Genomic DNA, 21,154 nt, shown 5'->3' on the forward strand with positions numbered 1-21,154 from the left:
GCCGCCAGCCCGCGAGTACATCTTGTTTGTGTTTTTCTGCGGAGCACACTCCCAGTGGGTTATGTCAGAGGTGAGGAATGCAGGGCCACCCTGTGTCATGAGATCAGACTTACATTTTTAGGCTGAACGCTTACCGTATTTGCTGGGAAGCAGCACGCAGGCGGCACGCGGGGCCCCGGAGGGGTGGGAGATACCCCATTGCCTCCATCCCTCTTTTCCAGCCCTCGCTCCAGCAGAGCCGGGTGGAGCGGATGGGGCCCGTCTGCTGGAACAAGCTCTCCCTCTGTTCCTCACAAGGAGCAAGAAAGGAAACGCAGTGAATTAACGCGAATGAAAAGGCAGCAGTGAAAGGCGGCCGGGCGCCATGCCAAGCGCTCGGAAAATGCTCGCGGAGAGAGGTGGTGGTGAGCTGCTCTCTGCCGCTGCTGAAGGCATCGGCACCCTGGATTGCCCCACGGGGGAAACTCATCCAAACACCAGTACCCACAAAATATCACCGTCCCAGGGGCTGAAAGCATGAGGAGAGACACGAGGCCATCCAGGGCAATCAGGGAGGCTGGGAAAGCTGGGCTGGGAGCTCTTGACTTGAAAGACGTTTGCAGGGTCTGACCCAAAGCACTGTCCAGATCAGTGACTTTCCCCCAGTTTTATTGCCGGGAGCCAACACTTACGTCCAATCTTTCTAAAATTTCTTGACTGCTTTGCAGGAGTCCTTCTGCTCGAGGAAAGCTGGTGTAAAACAACCCTGCTGATGTCTTGCAGGGTTGCTGCACTGCCCGTTCCCTGGTTTTCCCACTTAAGACTCAGAGGATCCTTTGCAGCTCTGCTTCCCACCTAGGGCAGAAAGAGGGGAGCCGCTTGGATCCCAGTGCCACCGCACAGAAAACCCACGGAGCCGGGGTCGGATGCTGGCACAGGGAAAGGCTCTCCATCTCTGCTCTAGCATGGATTTTGTTTTTCCTTTTTTTTCTTTTTTTTTTTTCTTTTCCTGAAATAGCTGCAGTAGTAGGTATCCTGAGATCGAAAAGCCAAAAAGCAAAGAGAAACCCTTCCACAGACCACGTCCAAACTGAACGCCACTGTTTGTTGGTTTTGGTTGGTTTTTTTTTTTGCTCTGTTTTGCCTTACGAAGGGTTTTGACATGGTGCTGTTTTGTTCTGTGTCAGAAGGAAAACAAACCCTGAAATACCAAATTCTTTCACACAATGGACTTTCCTTTCTCTAAACATCCCTGTGAGATGGGCCTCTTGCAGCTCTCTCTTCCCAGAACAAGAGAACAAATACTAGGAAATCTGGAGAGATGAACTGCACGGAGCTGGCTGCAGCGGAGGAGTGCGCACCAGCCCCACGTTACTCAACGTCTCCACTGCCAGCTGGTTCTCACCCGGTGGGCACAGATGAACCTCCAGCAAGCGCTGATGGTCCCTGTGCCACTGGTAGTTTTCTGCTGTGCACCGCAGACTCCTTTTTGTGTCCCTGTGAGACGTGACACGGGACAATTTCAGGTCCTCGTCTCTTATCCTGGACCCTCTGTCATCTACTACCCCTGTTTGTCATGTCACCTCCATGTGCAGTTCCAGACTTCTTTGGTCACTCTACCATAGTCCCAAAAGCCTCTTAGGGAAATTCCCCCTTTTGGGGCAATGCTGGTTTTGGGGTCTTCTCTAGGCTTGTGGTCCTATGGAGGCACCAGAGAGTGTCCTGGGGAGATGAGCGAGGTGACGAGCAGGGACAGAAGGGACTAGCAGAGAGCAGGAGCTCCAGAGGGACCTTCAGACCCAGCACCCTCCCCTGGGCAAGAGGGTGGAGGTCCCACAAAACATGAAGGTGATGTGTTGATAGGAACGGCCTGGTTGCTGCCTCATAAAAATAAGGAGGGAGAAGCTATTGCGTGGGATCCTTGGGAAAATGAGGCTTGTTTCATGGTTTAGGATGTTATCTTCTCTTTCTTCCCTCTCTCTTTGTCTGCCTTCCCTTTCATAAAGTTGTGCTTTGATAAGATTTTCTGTTTTATCATTTGGGGTGGAGGAAGATGGTCTGAGATTGGGTTTCATTTTCCCTGGATTTGGAAAGAAAGGAAAAGGGGGCTTGACGCAGCATTTAGCAACAGCCCAGGACACTGAACCAGGGCCAGACAAGACCTGGAGAAGGGGCTGCAGGTCCACCTTGGCTGATCCAGAAGACTTCTGCACTATAAATGACATGAAGAAAGGATCCTGGCTTTCATTAGATCTTGCAGGTGCCCGGCATGCTTTAAGGAACAGAAGACATCATTAGCAATGATTATATATATTTAGGCTTGATATAAGTTCAGTTCAACTGCAGTGAACTCATTCACTTCTGTTACACTCCTTCAGTTTTGGGGAAATACACTGACATTGCTTAGCAACCTTTAATCATTTTGGCAGAGAACAATAATCTGGGAAGGCCGAAGTTTATATCTGTTACCCTGCCCCAGATGGTTACTTGATCTCCCAAATAATAAGTTATCTGGCCTTGCCATTTGCTTCTAATCAGCATTGTTTTCCGAATTGCAATTGAGCGTCCTGAAATCATAGAATCGTAGAATATCTCAAGTTGGAAGGGACCCATAAGGATCATCGAGTCCAACTCCCTGTGCCTTACAGGACTACTATAAATGTGTATTGCTCGACTTCAACGTTGGATTATTACTCGTTCCGCAGTGTGGCAGTGCACCATGCTATCTCGGGCAGATCCGAGAATATAAGGCAGTAATATCTCTGTCTGACCCAGGCAGGCAGTCGCTGGTTTGACTCGGCGCTGCTCAGCAGTGGGATGTGCTGTCCCTGCCAAAGCAGATACTGTAGGTTCTTTATTTCCTAATTGTCACTTTTTCTATGACTGCTTCAAACAGAAACAAGGAGCACGGAAAGAACAGTGCTTCCCCTGTCAGGGATGGGGCGGAAAAGACAGAAAAAAAGACTAAAGGAAGAATGTGGTGAAAGGCACCACCACATCCAGGGGCTTAACTCTGATCTCGCTTGAAGCAGTGTAAACAAGCAGGTTACAAAACCTAGGAGGTCTGACTGACACTGGCACCAGAAGAACAAGGAAAACATATTTTAGACCAATTATGCTGTAGAATATATGTGAGATTTTCAAAGCACCTAAAGCCATTATCATCAAACAGCGCAGCAATCTGATTTCTAGGGCCAAATCTAAACACTAGGACCACAAGAACCAGATCTTCAACCCAGTATAAAATGACTTTGTTTTATTGTTTCTAAAGATTTTGTATCGTTTGAAAGATTTCCTACCATAAGATCTCACTGCTGCTCTGCTAATGTCCCTGCTGGGACACCCTGCAGCTAGCCCAGACTCATCTCCCCCAAGCCTTCCACCTATCTTCCTGCTCTCTGTACTCCAAATCTCTAGATAACTCTGTCATTCCCTGCAAACTGGCTTGGGTTTGCCCTTTTCTGCTGGATACTCACCCAGCCTTTCCTGACCTACTGCCATATTTCCCCACTTCTTGTAACCACCAGCCGTGATAAAGCTCTCCGCTCATATTCAGGATGGGACTGCCCTTGCCTCTGTTCCTTCCTGTGAAACTCCCTGGAAGACCTTCCCACACACTGGGACTCTAGAGCAACTCAACTCACCTACACAAATGAAAATGAGGTAGAGCTGGTAAGTCTGAGAGGCCCAGGCCAGCCCCTGTGGAGCAATAGGACAGGACCTGCAGGGACATCTTGTTCCTTGATGTTCTCCAGGTTCCCATTAGGAGCCAGGCAGACCTACCTGGCTTGCGTAGATTCAGCTAGCTGTCCCTCCTGGCCACCTCTCCACTGGTCACTGGTGCAGGCTAGGAACACGGGGCTGCTGCTCCACCTCTACCCATGTCCTCCGGGGTAGACCTAGAGACTTGGAGAAGCATACAGTCATGGCTGATCTGTCTGAAGGCCAAGGACACTGGGAAATATGCTGGCACCAGTAGGGTGCCCTGTTCCTACCACAGAGAGGTCCTTTGAGCACTATGTTAGGCTAGATGTATTGCTCCAGGGTATGGCCAGTGATTCCCCGGAACATTGCTTTATTCAGGGGCATCAGGTATCCCACAGTCCCATGAGTAAGCCAATTGTCATGCCTCATGATTCATCCTTCCTGATCCCATAGAGCAGTGAGAGATCCACAAAAGCCCTTGGTGGTTTTGGTTCTCCTCAGCTACGGTTCATTCCTTTCAGTCCTTCTTGCTCTTACATCCTGGAGGGCAAAACAGAAAAGATCACAGTACAGGAGCAACGATCAATATAGTGGTCCGTCTTCCTTTACACTAACCAAGTGCACGCTCCATTGCTGTAAGCAGCTACCCAGGAGGAATGAGAAGACATCTGGGAGATGCTCAAGGGTGTTGGTGTACTGCTGCACAAGCCACTACAGAAAGGGGTATAGTAAGGGTTTCAGGCAGCAACAGCACGGTGATTTAATCAACTTCAGCAGGCTCTTTGCCAGGCATATCCTGTCCAGCTTGCGTTGAACTGACTGGCAATGAGGTGAGCCAGTGGCAGCCAACTCCAAGTGACCAAGACTAGCCTGGTTTCAGTGCTCAGTAGCTGATTCATGTTTTGGTCTTCTGCCCCACCCAGTCCAGAGTGAGTTCAGCACGTCTCCCCGAGCTTCACTTTCCTGCTTTCAAGGCTCTCCCTCCTCCGGAGATCTTCCCACATTCGCGGCCCAACCCTCTGCCATCAGTCCTCTCTGGTCTCCTGGACTGGACACCATGCAAGGCAAGAGCCAGCAGCTTGCTGGCTTTGATTCATCATCATCTAGGAAAAATGCTGGCTGATCCTGCTGGCTCTGCTTCCTCTTGCACCATCTGCCGTTCATGATAGCCATCCCCAGCACAAAGACTCGGTGTTTATCTCCACCACCCTGTCTCCTGGGGAAAGGCCACTTCTAGGGTCACTGTTCCTATATGGCACTGCTGAAGATGGCATCTGGGAAGTGGGGCTGTGGAAGTGGTGCCATGCCATGGCCTGACAATGCAATGGCATCCTGTCTCCTTGCTTTTTCCAAGGCTTTTGCTAAGGCAGTGGCTCAGAAACAACACCTTATCCTCAAAGCAATGCCCTCCACAAACCTCTCCACCATGCATGAGCACCTGTGTGTCCTGGTGTGCTGGGGAACAAGGCAGTGCTGGCCGCGGTGGCTGGTGGGATGGACAGGCTGCCAGTCACCATGAACACTGCATCACGTGCTCTGGATTTGGCAAAAAAGCATGGCCACAGGACCATGGGAACACATATCCCACCAGCTTTGCGCCACCAGGTAATGCTCAAGTTTGGTCTCAGTGACTTTCCTGTCTATGCTATGAGTTAAGAATCAAAACCTGATGATTTCCCATGGGGCTCAGACTCCTGAATGATGTAAGCATTTGTGGTCCCTTTCCTTAAATAACTACAGAGTGGAGCCAAATGGGTTTTCTCTCCAACAGATGGGCTGCTGACAGGTGCTGTTGGAGGCTGAGAGATGGAAAATCAAAGAAGATGCCCTGACGTGGTCTGTCACTAGGTTGAAGAGAGAAGAGCAGGCAAGATCTGGTTTCCTTATTCTGCCAGGCTATTCAGATGCTCTAGCAGTACAATAACACAAATAGTTATTAATTTTTCCTCTCTATTCTGGTGGGTCAGGAAACTATTATTACCTTGTCTTAAAGGCGGGAGAGTGGAACGTGTCTTAAAGATGGGAGACTGGGTTATGTCCTTCGGGACAACAAGGATCTGCTTACGTAGCACAGGTCCCAGAAGAAGCAGGGTTTTGTCAGAATGGCATTCTGTAAAATAACAGAAAACAAAAGCTTTTCTTTCTCCCTAAATAAATCAGTTCTGTGTTTCCTTTGTGGTTCACTTTTAAAGGCTTGCTGAATTCAAGGAGGATGTGGTCACACTCATTGGAAACTCCAGATGCTACAATATATGAACACAAATCTGCGTTAAACTCATATTTTTGATGAATTAAATCTCATGTGCTTTCACTCTATTTTTCTTGCGGTGTGATGGCAGGCTGCTACAGTTTCCACGTCCCTTGGAGAGCATTTGCCCAATACCTCTGATATCTCCTCCTTGATTTCTTTGACAGGATCCAGTCTTCTGTTATTTACTGATGTCACAGTAATGTTATTTACTGATGTCACTAGGCTACAGCCTAGGAGAGAAAATCAACACAGTCGTGAATTATGGGCTATGCTGGCAGGACATTTCACTCTGATTGTTTGATTTTAGTGTGAACAAACTCCAGATAATTAAAGATGAGTTCAAGCTACAACACTTCACTTTTGGCTTCTGAATTGCCCAAAGTGGTAAGGAGCGTCTGGGTTGAGTACTTTAATGTGAGTCATTAGGAAGGTGAGATCCTTCAGCAAAACATGGATCTGCATGTAGGTCTGAGTTTTGAAGCAGCCTAGTATTATAGCAATGCAGCAGTATCTCCACTCAACTTTCAGCAAAAACACTAGGATGAAAACATCATGTGGTGTTGAGTGGCTGTTCTTCAGCTTTAGGTGTGGCATCCTGCAACTGGTCCTTCACCTGCAGGACATTTCCATCCCACCCACCACCTTCTGCTGCTGAGCACCTGAGGGAGGACAGCAGCATCCTGGCCTGTGGGCGTGCATTTCTGTGATGGGAGATGCATGAGGGTACTGACCACCGGGACATAACATGTACCGTCTCTGCAAAGGTTACCACCAGCACCCTCATTTTGTGCGTAGAAACTCCAAATGTTACCTTTAAGGAAAAAAAAAAAGAAGGGAAAAAAGAGGCCAGTCTTGCTTTCTCCTTGAACAACAAAACTCTTTGAGTCCAAGCAAAAGCAAACCAAAATCACTGCATTTCAAAATCACTTTGGAAGATGATAGTGCTGTGGTACAACAGTGAGGGGGAGGGTGTCCCCCAGCACACAGCCACCCTTGGGCACGATTAGAGGAGTAACTTGAGCTTTTCCATCCGAGTGCACCATTTATTATAAATAACGACCATCTTTAATCAGAATTTACAGCCCACTGGAAGCCTCGCAGTAATGCCGTTGTCATCTGTAAGCACTGGAGCCTGGGGAGGAGAAGAGAGTAGGATGTGTTTAGTTATTTGATGGGCTCTTTCATGACGGCTACATTCAGATCTACCCATGTGCACAAAGCACCGTGATTTGGAAAGTCTGGACAGTCTTTGGCAAGGTCCTCTTTGTACACCCAAACTACAGCACCACACATGCTCCTTAAGCTGGTCAAGATGTATGTGGATGCGCTTTTGCCTACCCTTGGAGTTTATAGCTCTTACTGTTGGTTAAAAATGTGAGAGAATTAGGCCAATATGTGGACAATAGGTCTGGATGCCTCAGCTTGGGTTTTGGAGCTTTAGATCATGATTTTTAACTCCCTGACATCACAGGGGCAAACACTTGCTTTGTTGTCTGATGAACCCCATGGTTTCAAGCCAAGCTTTTGACCCAGAGAGTCAAGCCCATTACTGTGTGGCTCAGAAGGTAAAATTAACAACAACAACAAAAAGCCTTGGAAACACACCCTGACTCAATTGCCCTGTAAAATGCCACAATGGCACAATCAGATATGGAGCAGTATTTTTACCACCTGGGAAGAAAAGAGGCATGGACCCTCTTTGGATGTGAAATTAAACCACTGCTTATTTCTAGCAGATTCAGCCTAAATCGATTTGGAGCTTATCTTCAAATTTAGGGGTTCCCTGCTGCCCCACAAGGAGCTTCTCTGCCAGATCAGGTTGGGTCCATTTAGGGAGCAATGGGTTTGCATCACCTCAGGAGGGTCCCTGTGAAGAGCAGGACAGTGAAGGTTGGGGCTCATCCCAGCTGTTGTCAAGAAATTAATTTTTGGGTTGATATGAGGAGGGGCTTGCTTTGTGATGGGTGGGACAAGAAGTCACCAAAAAGCTAAAAACAGAGAAGGAACAAAACAAATATTTATGGCTCTGAAAAAAAACAAATTGCAGCACATAGCAAAATATTTTCTTTTTATATCCTTCTATGGGGTAATGATTATTCACCACCTGAATTACATTGGTGGCCATTGACTCCTCTCAGGACGTACATACGAAGCACTGCTGTACTGCATGTGTGATGGTCTGGGTGGACAACTCAGTCCCTGGGGAAGTGTCCGGTGACTGGTGGCTTTGATGAGACCTATAGAAAAGCCACTTGTGGTAGAGAGAAGCACTTTGGATCCCAGCTGGTTCACATTTTATGTGTAGTCATAAAAAATCGAATGACTATTTAGCATGCAATCAGCTGATGCGGTAAGGTTTTTTTAAACCAGAACCGTAATAGGTCGTGGCCAGTCACTAATCTCTAGCTCTCATGGTCAGAGGTCCCCTCTGATGCATGGGGGGACTCTCCTATCCTGTGCTGATGCCTGGAAATCCCTGTGGTCTCGGAGTCCCCCCCAGCTCTGGGCCCATGCATGGGCGTGGAGGCACTGATTGACATTCAATAGCCACAGACTGGATGGAAAATATTGATTTCCTTTAAGAGCTCAGGAGAGGAGGCGGATTCACAGATGCAGTTGTCTGTATTCACAAAACAGTGAGAGCGAGGAGTGTTGGGGCTCAAGCTTCCCACGTAGACATTGACCCCGGTGGGCTGAGCACCGGATCCGACATCACACCACCCGTCTGGGGCCTTGCACTTATTCTGGGCTTATCTCTCCTTGGAAGCAAAGGGAATACAAAGACAAACCCTCTTCTGTGCTGTGCTGAAAGCTCCAGTCATGGAGCAGGAGGATAACACTGAAATAAGTCTCCATAACATGAAAGATAGTCGTCTTCTACACCAAACTGCAATGCAGACTCCTGTCTCCTATGTCGGCCACCGTGGAGGCAGCAAATATTAAATAAGCTGCTGTCTTCACTGAGCTGGGCTGTATTCATCCTGGCAGCCCCAAGGTGACATCTTTTGCTGCTCCTTTTACAAAATGCCCCATCCTCTCGGGGGATGTTTTCAAGCCGAGGTGCCCTTTCAGACCTGAGCTTCAAGGCTAGGAACAAGCCACCTGGGACCAGATGCAGAAGCAGACGAAAACATGACTAAGGAGGCACGAGGTGTTCAACCTGGAGACAGCACTAATTGGCTCAGATTTGTTTGGCTCATGTATATGCATTGGTGCTGTCGGAAGCGGGACGTGAGAGCATCACCAGCGGTGAGGTGCCACCGTTTTCTGAGCGCTGCGCGTGGGTGCAGTTACTGGCCGCTGAGGGAGGTTATTAATCTTTCCCCTGTGATTGCCTTGAGTGCTGGAGAAGCGAAACGCTTGTTCTGCAGCCCCCCCTGCTCAAATCAGCAGCAGGCAGAGGGGAAGTCCAAAGAAATGGCTCCTTGGAGGACAACACACCCACTTGAAGGACAGAGACTCCTCTCCAGGAGTGTCACAGGCGCTTTGCAATTTGGGAACCTTGAGGTCGAAAGCCCCTCTGCGGTGCACACCTGAAGGGGCAATTCATCTTCTCTGGCTGAAGGAATTTGTCTTAACTAAAGCGTTTCAATTAAAAGTCAAGACTGAATCACTGCAAAGTGCCGGAGACAAGAGTCATTAATACTGGAATGCAAGTTTTAAATAATTTTTAATATGCTCTGCAAGGCATCCATAAAAGGCCCTTAATCAATATGCATTTCAATTCCTCACATCAGGGTTTGCAGAATTTAAATTCATAGCAGTGGAAGGGTCGGGAAACCAATCTGAATTTCTATCAGAGTTCTTGCACAGCCAAACCTGGGAGACCGCCTAGGTCCAAGCTGTCAGGTGGCTGTGAATGGATCAGACTTTTTTGGTGGCCTGTGCCAAAATGAACTGGTGGTCCCAGTCCCTGAAGATCGGGTGTTGGGGCACATCATTGACACGGGGGCAAGTTTTTGAATCCCTGTCAGTGACAGCAACCGGGATTTTGCTTGGCCATCTCAGCCAGTATCAAATATTCTCAGGCACTATTGGCAACTTAAGCATTACCTGACCATCCCCTGGTGAGAAGAGCAAAGAGGATGAGGATGGGCTGAGCCGTTGACGTTAGTTCTCAGGGCTGCAGGTGCTCATGCTTGGGGACCCCAGGTCTTAATGTGCAGCATTCACATGCCCTCACGGCATATGCCGTGGATTTGATAACTCTCTCCCTGCATAGGTACGGGGCTAGTTTTGTGGCTGGTGCACAGCAAAGCAAGCTGATACTCCTGCCTCCCACTGCTGGCAGTGAGAGGAGGAGACCCAACATCTCACAGCAGGAGCATGGAGAGGCCTGAGCTTTCCCAAGGCAAAAAGGGACAAGGGAACCTGTCCAAGAAGGCACTTGTGGGAGTGCAGGGGGCTAGGCGGTTTGAAGCTAAGCCTGTGCTTAAGCATTTGGCTGGATCAGGGCCAGAGGTGCAGAAAAGAAATTTCCAGCACGGAGAAACCTCTAGGAAGAACCAAACCCTAGAGGAAGCTCAGGGTGAGGTTTGCACTTCCTATTTCAGTCTAAAAAAAGCCCTGTCCCAGAAGGGGTGAGTTTCAGCAACATCCAGTGTGTCTGCCCCCCTTCTTTGTATCCAGAATGGGGCTGATGAAAGTAAAGCACGTGGAAGCCTCACGATGCAGATGCACCCTCGGAGCATCTTTTCCTGTAGTCAGCATCCTGGGGCCCAGGGGCAGAGCAGCATCACCCTTTGAACAGTTCATAGGAGGAGGGAGGCACCAAAAGGAGCAGAGATGGTTGTTGCAGCTAACTTTACACCCAGAGATGAAAACAGGGCCTGGGGACAGATTGATTCCATGGTTATTTGCATGCTCTGAGCCATGGGTTTGGAGCAGGTCAGCTATTTCTCTCCCCAGAGAACCCTCAAACATGGCTTGGGGAAAACCAGGAGCTGGGGATTGTACGCTCGAAGCAGGTTGAATGCAGCCACCCTGTTTTGGAGGTTAAAAAAATGCAGCCCTATACAGGAAAGCCAGGTTAAGCCATTTATGTGCATGCCTCAGGCCCTGCTTAGTTTACTGCTAGCCTAAAAATCCCCTGGTGCTGGGAAATCGTCTTGAACCTTGTATGCACATTGCTGCGGCTCAGCTTGTGTTCAGAGGGATGCATGTGTCTGATTTTGCTACCTTGATGCTTGAAATGAGCTTGGAAAAAGCAGGCAGCCTTTTGGAGAGGGAGAGGAAAAAAAAAAAAAGAAAAGAAAACCAGAAAGAAACCAAAAGCGGGGGCGGGAGGGAAGGAAAAGGAAGGATTTTGTCTCGGGGAAAGGCAGCCCGGACGCGTCGGAGCCTTGGAGGACCGTCCTCACCGTCGCCCCGCATTGCGAAAGACCCTTTTGCTTAGGCTCGGGTGCCCCTCGTTTTTTTTTTTTTGTTTTTTTTTTTGCAAAGCATCCCTGTACGGAAACTCTGGCCCAGGCTGCGCCTCCCAAAAACCCAGCGGGAATGCTGGAAAGCTGGGAGGCCCCGTACCGGGGCCGGGAAGGACGGCGGGGCTGCGGGGAGCGGAGCGGGCGGCCGGCGAGGGGCCGCCTGCCATCTAGCGGCACCGGGGCCGGGGTGCCCACCCTCGCAGCCCAAGCAGGGGAAAAAACACCCCAAAGCAAAGCCCAAACCCCTCCGACATTTCTCTTCCCCCTCCCTCATCCTTCTGCACGCAGGGGGATCGGTTTCTGGGTGGGGGGGGGGGGCTGCCAGCGGGGTCTTGTGCATCTGCCAGGAAAATGCACCGAGACGTAAGTGCGGTGAAGCATAAATGTATTTGCAAATTGAAGAGCCAGGCTGAACCAAAGAGCCGTGTACTCCTCTGCGTGTGTATTTTTTCACCCCCTCTCCTGCACGGCTCCTTTGCCCCTCCTCACGCCTCTGCGGAGGATTTTTTCCTCCATTCCCTCCGTTAAAAGAAATCCCCCACGGCCAGAGCAGGGTTCTCCCCTCCACACCATCCCTTCCCGTCTCCAGCAGCCTCCCTCTTGCCACCCATTTTGTGGCCTCTCCGCTCCAACCCTGCTGCTGGCCCCCATGGGGACCCAGAGGGGAGGAGCAGGGGGGGACACAGCCCCTTAACACCCCCCAGACTTTTCAGGGGGTGCTGATAGCTCTCTGATTCTGCACCCAAAAGTTTGCAAGCTGAAGGTGGGGGGAATGCCCGAACCCCCTCTTCCTTTGCCTTTTCCTGCAAATTCCCTCATGCAATAAATTCCCCCCTGTGTTGTGCTGGGGGCTCCCCTGTGCCACAGGGGTGACATCTCCCATTTCATTCCCACAACATAGCCTCGTACCCAGGGATGGAAATGGAGATGGCTTTTCAAAGGCCACCCCGGAACAGAATGGAGTAACGCGCTCCCTACAATCCCATCCTGCCCCATGGCATCCTTTTGGGGGGGGGGCTGCAGAGACCGAACATGGGCATCCTCAAACTGCCCCCCCTCCAAGTGCTTGTTGAGTGCAAAGAGGCACAGACCTGGAATCAGATTTAAAAGGGGGGGAAAAGCTGGGCTCTGGACAGCCGTGAGATGTTAACCAGTGGCGATGGTGTGCCCGCGAGCGCTGGTGGTTCACCTGCCCATGGGGGTGCCAAAAATGAAGCCAGCGCTGGGTCCTCGTTGCAAACCGTCACGAGGCATGGGACTCTCTGCAGCATCAGATCAACAGAGATCCTCTGCGCCAGAGTGGGTCTGAGCAGTTTGGCAGCACCCCGAGACCCAAGGGGGATGGTACGGGCACATACTGGGCCTGTGCCCCAGTCCTCCATCGGCAGTGGATGCACGAAGCCCTTCCACGCAGCTCCACACTGATATAAAACTTTATTTTTAGCTCCGATATTAGCTTCTTGGTGATTCCCAGAAATATTTAGCCCTTCCTACTGATATTGGCTTGGAGATGAGGTCCAGTATCTGAGTATGACCCAGTTCTGGGGGTCCGGTTTGCTCACGGTCTCTCGTTTGCAGCTACAGTTTGGTGCAAAACACTGCCTAATTCTCCTCCCTTCCTGCACACCCTAGCAAGGATCCAGCAGTGTGCCTTGTGTCCAAGGACCCTAAATCACGCTGTCAGTCTTCAGCAGTACCATTGCAAAAGGGGCAGTCGGGGTTTCCTTGTGCACTCCCCACCCACCCTCCTCTAACCTTGCTCAGGAAATGTGTCCACCCTCCTTTTTCTTCCTTTTCTTTCTTCTTTTATTGCTTTGTTCATTTACCTAAAAGAACAACACAACTTTAAAAGTTCAAGTTGACTCTACAGTCCAATCCTCGTGTGAACCCAGAGGATACCCATGGGCAATCAAATGTGTCATGAAGGATTTATTCACAAGGCCAGGTCTTACGGCTCAGTCTTGCTCCGTAGATGCTCTTGGCCAGATGCTTTTTAAAGTCCTTTGGTGGGAGAGCTGCACCCCCAGCTAGATGGGAATGGGCAGGGAGAAGGTCTTTTTGGCCTTTGTGTTGAGGTTGTCCCATACCAGCCGGCCACGGTGCTGGGAACTGGTCCCAGGTGCGTTTCACCTGCAAGGAGAGAAGTTGCTGGGGTCAGCAGCGTGTGCGGGGAAGGATTTTAGAGAGGGAAAAAGGCTCAAGGCACCAGCCGGGCCCGTCTCCATCCTCGGCTGCAGCTCCACGGTGCTGCTCTGGGGACCAAGCCTGCTTAGAAAAAGAGGAAAAAGAGGAAATCTTCTAGGAAGGGGGGGGAGAAAGGCATTTTGGAGAAGCACTGCTACCTGGTCCTCCAGGTTCGGCACAGGAGAACTGAGCTGCTCCTGGTCACTGGGGTTTCCCATCTCCCCGGGTCCTGCCCAGGTTTCCTCCATGGTCCTGGCTGGTTTGCCCTCTCCCAATTCCTCCGCATCAGCCAGTTTCTTCTGGGGCTGATTCCACTGTCTTCACATCTTAGATCGCTGTGGCAATCTAGAATAGGGCTGCAGAGTCCTTACGCACTTATCAGCGTTGGATTAATTAAAAAAAACTAATCAGGAGTAGAGAAAAGCTCGGTGTTAGCCTCATGCTAGAGCGGTTTCCAAGTAGGTATGCCAGCAAAATAAAAACAGCAATTTGCAGCTAAATAAAAATAACAATTAAGCATTTGAAATACAAATATACCATTCAGAGCAAGCAGATAAATATTCAGATGCGTTCATTACGAGGTTGAGGCTGTCTCTCAAATAAACAGACAGGTACAAAATAGCAGCCTGAATACGCCAAATTACGCCAACATCGCATCAGCGCCTGACGCTGCCGGGGCGAAGGGGAGATGGGGCGGAGGATGGGGGCAGTGGGGAAAGCATGCGTGGGAAGCGTAATTTTTTTTTTTATTTATTTTTAATTGGTCTTAAAATTTTGTTTTATGGAACCGGTGTTTGGGTTCTCCTTCGCGGAGGGCTTTAGTTCTTGGGGATGGGAAGTTCTCCTGTGGCACTTGGTGCTCCTCTTTCTGACGTGGGGCTGTCCTTCCTCCCACGGAAGCCCCCCCCCCCCCCCCCACTCGTGTCCGCAGGGGAAAGCAGGATTTGGCCTCCTGCCTGCTGCCCTCACCCCGACCCGAGGGGTCCCGGCAGCGTGGATCAGCGAAAAGCAAAACACCGCCAAGCCCTAAAACTACAAAGCCTTTGGAGCTCAAGTGCTGCAGCTGATTGAAAAAATAACATCCCCCCCCCCCCCCTCACCGCCCTCCACACACACGGCCCCCAGCGCTTCCCTACCCCACGGCGCGGGGTGGGGGGGGGAACCCGGCTGAGGGACGAGGAGACACGGCGCCGAGGCGGCCCGGGTGGGTGCTAGCGGTCCAAAGCCCCGGCGTGGGGCCGGGGGGTGGGTGATACGTGTGTGTGTGTGTGTGTCCCGGGGCGGGGGGCAGCAGGTATCGCCCCCGCTCCACACAGACCCACGGAGGGGAAGGGGGACGGCAGTCCCTCACGGGAGCACCCGCGCTGCGGGGCGGTATCTGCCGCGCAGGCGCAGCCCGGCCGAGGGAACGCGGGATGGCGGCGAGCTCCGTGGGTGTGAGGCGGCCGTCCCCGCGCTCCCTCTACCGGCCCGCCGTACGGCGCCGTGCCGAATCTGCGGCTGTGGGCGGACGCCGTTCGGCCGTGCGGAAAGTGCGGCGGCGGGGCTGGGACCGGCTTTACGCCGGGCGGGATTTCATCATGCAAGGCGGCGGGGGGGGGGGGGGGGGGTAGGGCGGCGCGCCGCACCTCTCCATGCCGCTGCCGCCCCGTAGCGCCTTGCCCGCCCTGCTACGCCGCCTGCGCCGCCTCGTCTGCCCGCCCGCCGCCCAGCTCCGCTCCCGGCCCGCCCCGGCCGCGACCCCCATGGACGGTCCGCAAGCCGAGGCGCTGCTGGCGCCCCTTCGGCAGGCGGTGCGGCAGCAGGTAACCCGCCTCGGCCCGGCTGAGGGCGGGGTGGTGGTGGTGATGGTTGGGGGGGGGGGGGGCACCCCCGGCTGAGGGGAGTCCCGCTGAGGCGGGTGGCCCCTGAGGGGGGACAGCCGCCGGGGAGGAACCGCCTGAGGCGGGGGGGGGGGGGTCCCGGCTGGGGGACGGGGATCTCGCTGAGGGGGGGTCGGGTGTGTGACAGAGCCCTGCCCGGAGCTCCGGGCCCGGTGGCGGTGTTTCCCCTGAGCCCCACAGGGCCCTCGGTTGCGACCCTCCGGTTCCGTGGTGCGGGGCACTGCGGTACCCTGCGGGCTTCGGCGGTGGGACCACAGCAGAGGGTCCCCGTGGGTTTGCTCGGGGCTTCTGGCCAGCGTCGGTTCCCTTGGGTGCGGGGTCTGCAGGTGTCTCCCCTCGGGTGGGTCTCGCTCCGGCCCAGGGAAGGGGGCTGGCAGGGAGTGCGTGGGTGGCAGCGTGGGTGGGTTTCCCGTAGCCGGCTCTTTCCCCTCCCCGTCGCGATGGTGTGTGTTGGAGCTGTCTTGCAGAACTGGATCTGTGCGTCAGTCTACCTGGCTTGCCTCTCCTGGGCTTGATGTGTCTTCTGTGCCCAGGCTAGGGCTGACTTTGTCACGCTTTTAGGGCCCCGGAGCTGGCTCTTCACGTTTTCTCTAGAAAACAGCCTGCGTAGGTTTCCTCATCCCACAGGGTCACTCGATGACTTCCCTTTAGAGCTGAGTTGGTGTTGGGTTTCGGAGGTAAATGGTATTCTTTAGAGTTGCATATTTGCCTGATGCAGTAAGGGGTATTAATGTATTTGCACATTTTCCGTTTCATCATTCTTATTTGTCTAGATACGTAGCTGTCTCCTATTAGCTGGGACTGCATGGCATTCTTTCCATCTCCCTCGCAGATGAAGCTATTATCTTTAGCTTCCTTCTTACCTGAGAAGGATTTGGTTGTCTTTTTATTTCCTAAGTGAACCTTGATCTTGGTACCCTTGCTGTGTATGCTGATGGCAGTGGAGCCTGCTCACAGCACATGGAAGTTCCCCTTCCTCCCTGCTTTAGCAGCAAGACCTGTGCTTGTGGGTTCCTCGCGTGCCTCCTGTAAGTGGCTGAATCCATAGTCTTCTGCTTAGCTGGACACATAGCTACGTGTGTGTCCCGTGTATTCATAGATTTGTGCATGTGTTTTCCCATTAAATGAGTGGATTTATGGCCCTCTAATTATACCAGCACTTCAGTGAGTTTTTATTATGAATCATTGTACAGCATAATGCCTTGGCAAGAGAGCTTCTTGTAAATAAAATTATGATCTCTAGAACTAGCCAATTTATTTATTTATTTTAAAATCCCGTATCTTGGGTGCTGTCATTTGCCTTTAACGTATCAATGCACCCCTTCTTTCTGGCTGCCTGTGGGATTGAAACAGGAGTGTGGGGTGCCAAGGAAAGGTTTGTGGGTAAATTTGTATAGCTAGGACCATGGATATTGTATCGTGCACCTGACAGTAGTAATTCACCGAGGTGTTTGCACAAGAGAGAAGGGGAGGGAGTAACGAAGATTGGGGTCGTTGATACCTTACGATGCAGGGGACCCTGTGTAACAGCTTGTGGAGAAGCGGTTTAATTAAACCTAAGGGACACTTAACCTATGGGGAGGAAAGTGAGCAGCATATCTTCCTGCAGCAGTGCCTGATGCAATAAGCTGCCGTGATCCAGGGGTGGATCCCTCTCTGCTTTACTGGTCTATGGGACAAAGCTGCAGCAAAATTTGCCACATCGAGTGCTGCTGTGCACTCCTCCTCTGGGTTGGGCTCAAGATTGTAGCTTTAATTAGATTGAGTCCTGTCAGCAAATGTAATTATTTGCTTCAGTTGTGTTTTTTTTTTTTTTTTCCTCCTTGCGTATGTCTGAGTACTCTTTTACTTATAGATGAGGACAAAGAGTTGCTGTATGCTGCTTTTAGATGCTCTGCAATGAGCAGGGTGATAGCTCTGTTGAGTCAGCAGTAGCTGCTTTGCTGCTGCCTTGATGTTTTTCCACTGCTGACCCCCTAGCTCAACAAAGGCAATTTGGACTTACTACTTTAAAAGAGAAAAAAAAAGATCAGATCCCTCCCTCTGCCACGTTTCCCAGGAATGGCAGTTTAAGTCCTCAGCCCTAGAGTGAAACTTTCACGTTTTGGTATAACGAGTTAACAGGAAGGAAACAGCAGATTTGTTCCGTTCTTGTAGCTGACGGGCTTAGGGAGCCTGTCAGGATTCTTATTTTTCTTTCTTTTCTTTGTGTGTGTTTGTTTTAATGCAGTCTTTTGAGTCTTCCTCCTTTTATTAATAAAATTAGCCTTTGAACCCCTTAGTCTCTGAGGCACTTTTTCTGATCTGTTTATTGAATGGCAGTCTCTGTATTCTCTTCTCTTTGGTTTCTCAGTTGCCTGTAATATTAATGTCAGAAAAGCTCAGAATTTATGAAAAAGCTGGTATTGTGGAAATGTTGTAATCTCTTTGGATTGTGGTTTTGTTTTTTTGTTTTTTTCCCTTTTGTTTAATGGAGAAGTGCAAGATGCAAGAAAAATGCTGAACTTGGAGCATCCCATTCTTAGAACATCCCACTTGAGAAGCCATTGACATCTCCATGCTTTTTCCTTCTGGGTCAGCTCCTTTGTCCTTCTCAGTAATTCAAGATAGACCTTGGTTTTGGCTGAAGAAGAGTGGACTGAAAGGAAGACTATTAATTAATTTATCTCCAAGAGCAAGCTGGGCATTACTGCTGAGGATCATGCAGAAAAGCATGCTGTTGGGTATTTAGGGGTTGAGAACTTCCCTGGGATGAAGGGGGAGAATCGTCCCCACAGGGCAGAGACACCTTTGTGGAACCATAGCAAGGTGATGGTGGTTTGACTCAGGTCAAGACCTCAGTGTAAGCCCATGGCAGGGTTTTGCTGCTCTGAAATATTTAGGCTTTTTTTTTTTTTGTAGGTTTTTTGATTTTTTTCTTTTAATTCTTTTTTTTTATTCTATTTCCCAAAGTTACTGGATGAGTTTTAAAAACAGTAACAGTTTTTACAGATAATGCAATGCCTTCTTTGCTTAGACATTAGGCTAAAAATGTCTGTCTTCTGTGAGACCTTCTTCTAAAAATTTGTGTACTTACTGGCCAGTTTTGAACAGATATGAGAGCAAAAGAAGTCTAAAATGGTCATAAATTTTGAAGAAAGGGGAAGGGGTAGAAGGAAAAGAAGCCTTATTACCGAGAAAGAGAGGACAAAGCCTGTATTAACTGTCTGAGAATCCACTTAGTGCATCCTCAAAGACAGATAACTAGGATTTGTGGAAATCTGCTGTGAAGTCGTACATACAGGAGTATGTTTGCACACTGAGATTTAATAACAGGTCTGGGATTTAACAGTAGTGGGGGGGGGCTGAATTTCTCTAATGATGTCTGGTTCTGCTAACTCAGATGCTTAAGTGTCTCTCACCTGCGTGGGGAGTGGGGAGGCGGGACAAACCCCTCCTTTCGGATTGCCAGGAGAGCTGAAACAAGGAGAGTTCTTGTCTATGTCGTTCAGAGAAAGAATCTGTGTCTTGTGTTTTGTCCCCTTCTTCTAGGGAGAACTGGTAAGGAAGCTGAAGGAAGAGAAAGCTCCCCAGGTGGATATAGACAAAGCTGTAGCAGAGCTCAAAGCTCGGAAGAGGGTCCTAGAAGCAAAGGTGAGTCTGGAAATTAAATTTGAGTTCCACAGTTTTATCTGAAAAGCCTTGAAATCTCTACTTAATGCTTTTTTACAGTATTGATTTGCACTAAACAGTCATAGGAGGGTAGACTGAATCACTTCTGAAATAGTTTGCAAGTTTCCAACTAGTGGCAGTTTCATTCTTTATCTTTTATGCTAATATCTGTTAGCATTAAATCACAGTGTGCGAACAAATAAATATGAGTTCAGTTTGTTCACAAAGTGGAAATTCAGTGTAGATGTCGCTAATCTTTGTCTACTGCATAGATCTTTTTTGTGTGCAGTGAGAGGACATGCTGCTCACTGTAGTGAGTTTCATCTTCAGATTCTTTGTGCAGCATTTAAATTCCAGGACTGGCATAGAACGTGTTTCTTTAGAAACCACTTTCTTTGCAACAGTTTAAACAAAGTTTTTGGAGACATTTTAAATAGTCTATGGTTTTCCTCAGCCTTAAAGAGAGGGATGTATTGAAATCGTGTCCCCTTTTTTAGATGCGATGATGCTCTAAAAAGTCTGTCTGCAAATGAAAAGATGGAGCTTCAAGACTGTTTTGTTTCTAGATCAATGAACAAGTAAAAATACACTTCCTTATCCTGCAAGCTTCCCCCTGCTTCTCGGACTGAAACAACAAAAAGAAACTCCTGAAGTATAAAAAGAGTCTAGTGTGCAAATTCACCCAGGAAACTGCGAGGTTCTTTTCTAATTTGTATTTCATATAAAAATGATTGTAGTTGTGCTTCAGTGGTACTCTTAAAAATAAATGAATAAATAAATAAATAAATACATCACTGCTTGCAACTAACTTACTGTGAGAATACCAGTGTACCTGAATTGAAACCAGTTGACCCTGTTTGTCCTACTGGGTCATGTGAGGCGAACAGTTAGTGTTCTCCGTCAGGTCTGGCATTATGGCTACCTGTTTGCATACATTTAACCCAAGTAAAAAGATGTCATTTTTATTTAGTATTCAGCACAGAACTGTGCTTTGAAACCATTGCATGAAACCTGTATTGATAGCTAGGTTGTCCTGGAGTAAATAGTTTCTAAATGTTTTCCCAATTCTGTTTCCCAGCACTTGGAAGCTTGACATAGAGTGATGTAGCAAAGCAGGTTAGGAGTCTTGGTATCCCTGTGAGCCCCACCTTTCTGTTGGAAGAGTGCCTGTAGTATGCAGTGTAGAGGCGTGTTTGCCAGTTACACAATTTGTGTGGGCTGTATCCCTGTCAGTGCAAGAATGACCTTGCAAATGCAGCATCTGCTCTTGTGAGTGCAGCACTCCAATATAGTCCTCCTCTCTTGATGGTGTTTCCAGCAATGCATCACAGTCACTTGCACCTTTTGCAGAGGGCAGCAGTGTGAATGCTCGTTAGCTTTAGCAGCTGCTGGTGCAGTTTTCAAGCCCTGTGATTCCTACTTAAAGATAGCAGAATGGCTCTGAATTTGAAGCTTTGAACAGGGCAAAGCAGTTGAGTGTTCAAAATTCCTTGGCTTTATGTCCTCAAACCATATTGTAAGTCAGTAGATGATTCTGCTCCTATACAGGGTCATTCTTCCCCTTGAAGGCTAACAACAGTCACTTTTCTGCCTTCTATTTATGAATCTATTTATGTTTATGAATGTATGCTGGATAGAGACTGTTTCTTTGGCTTCTGCGCCAGTTCATTAACTATTCTCTTTAGGTAGTAGAAGAGGGGCTCTACGGAATTCTGTACCTACTCCAGTTACTCCTGTGCTGCTGGCCATTTCTCCCTGCCAGTTCAGAATTGGGCTGTGTCACTGTTGCTCTCCTTCTGTCCATCTCTGGGCAAAAGCCATCCTTTCTGTTAAGAAACCCTGCTCATTGTGAAATGTGATTCTATGTTTTTAGGCAGAGTGCCAAATGGATTCCCTTTCCGTGCTTTAAAAGTACTGTTTTGGTGTGGGACAACACTGGTGCTTGCTGTCATGTGTGCTTTCTGTCTGCCTTTGACTCTTTTGTTCTCTCCTGCAAAGTTATTCCTTGGCTTATGCTAATTCATGGGAGCAGCAGAGGTACAGTGCTTTTAAAATTAGACCACGTGTACTTGTCTTTA

The 21,154-nt window shown here is 49.5% G+C and overlaps 1 protein-coding gene and 1 long non-coding RNA gene across 2 annotated transcripts in view; one reads left to right on the forward strand and one right to left on the reverse strand.

Moving 5' to 3' along the window:
* Window positions 1-12,775: 12,775 nt before the first annotated feature.
* On the reverse strand, window positions 12,776-14,441 carry LOC128143693 (uncharacterized). Its single transcript, XR_008235854.1, has 2 exons — window positions 13,701-14,441; window positions 12,776-13,488 (listed from the first exon to the last, which is right to left on the reverse strand). It is a non-coding gene; the product is annotated as an uncharacterized LOC128143693 (long non-coding RNA).
* A 685-nt stretch (window positions 14,442-15,126) lies between these two features.
* The window catches only part of GARS1 (glycyl-tRNA synthetase 1), a 29,444-nt gene continuing 23,416 nt past the window's right edge, over window positions 15,127-21,154 (forward strand). The window contains exons 1-2 of the mRNA XM_052807863.1: window positions 15,127-15,347; window positions 18,957-19,058. Of these exons, the coding sequence (XP_052663823.1) occupies window positions 15,177-15,347; window positions 18,957-19,058 (273 nt within the window). The 5' untranslated portion in view covers window positions 15,127-15,176. The remainder of the gene's footprint in view (window positions 15,348-18,956; window positions 19,059-21,154) is intronic.

This window comes from Harpia harpyja, chromosome 1 (assembly GCF_026419915.1).
Source record: "Harpia harpyja isolate bHarHar1 chromosome 1, bHarHar1 primary haplotype, whole genome shotgun sequence".
NCBI classification, from domain to species: domain Eukaryota; kingdom Metazoa; phylum Chordata; class Aves; order Accipitriformes; family Accipitridae; genus Harpia; species Harpia harpyja.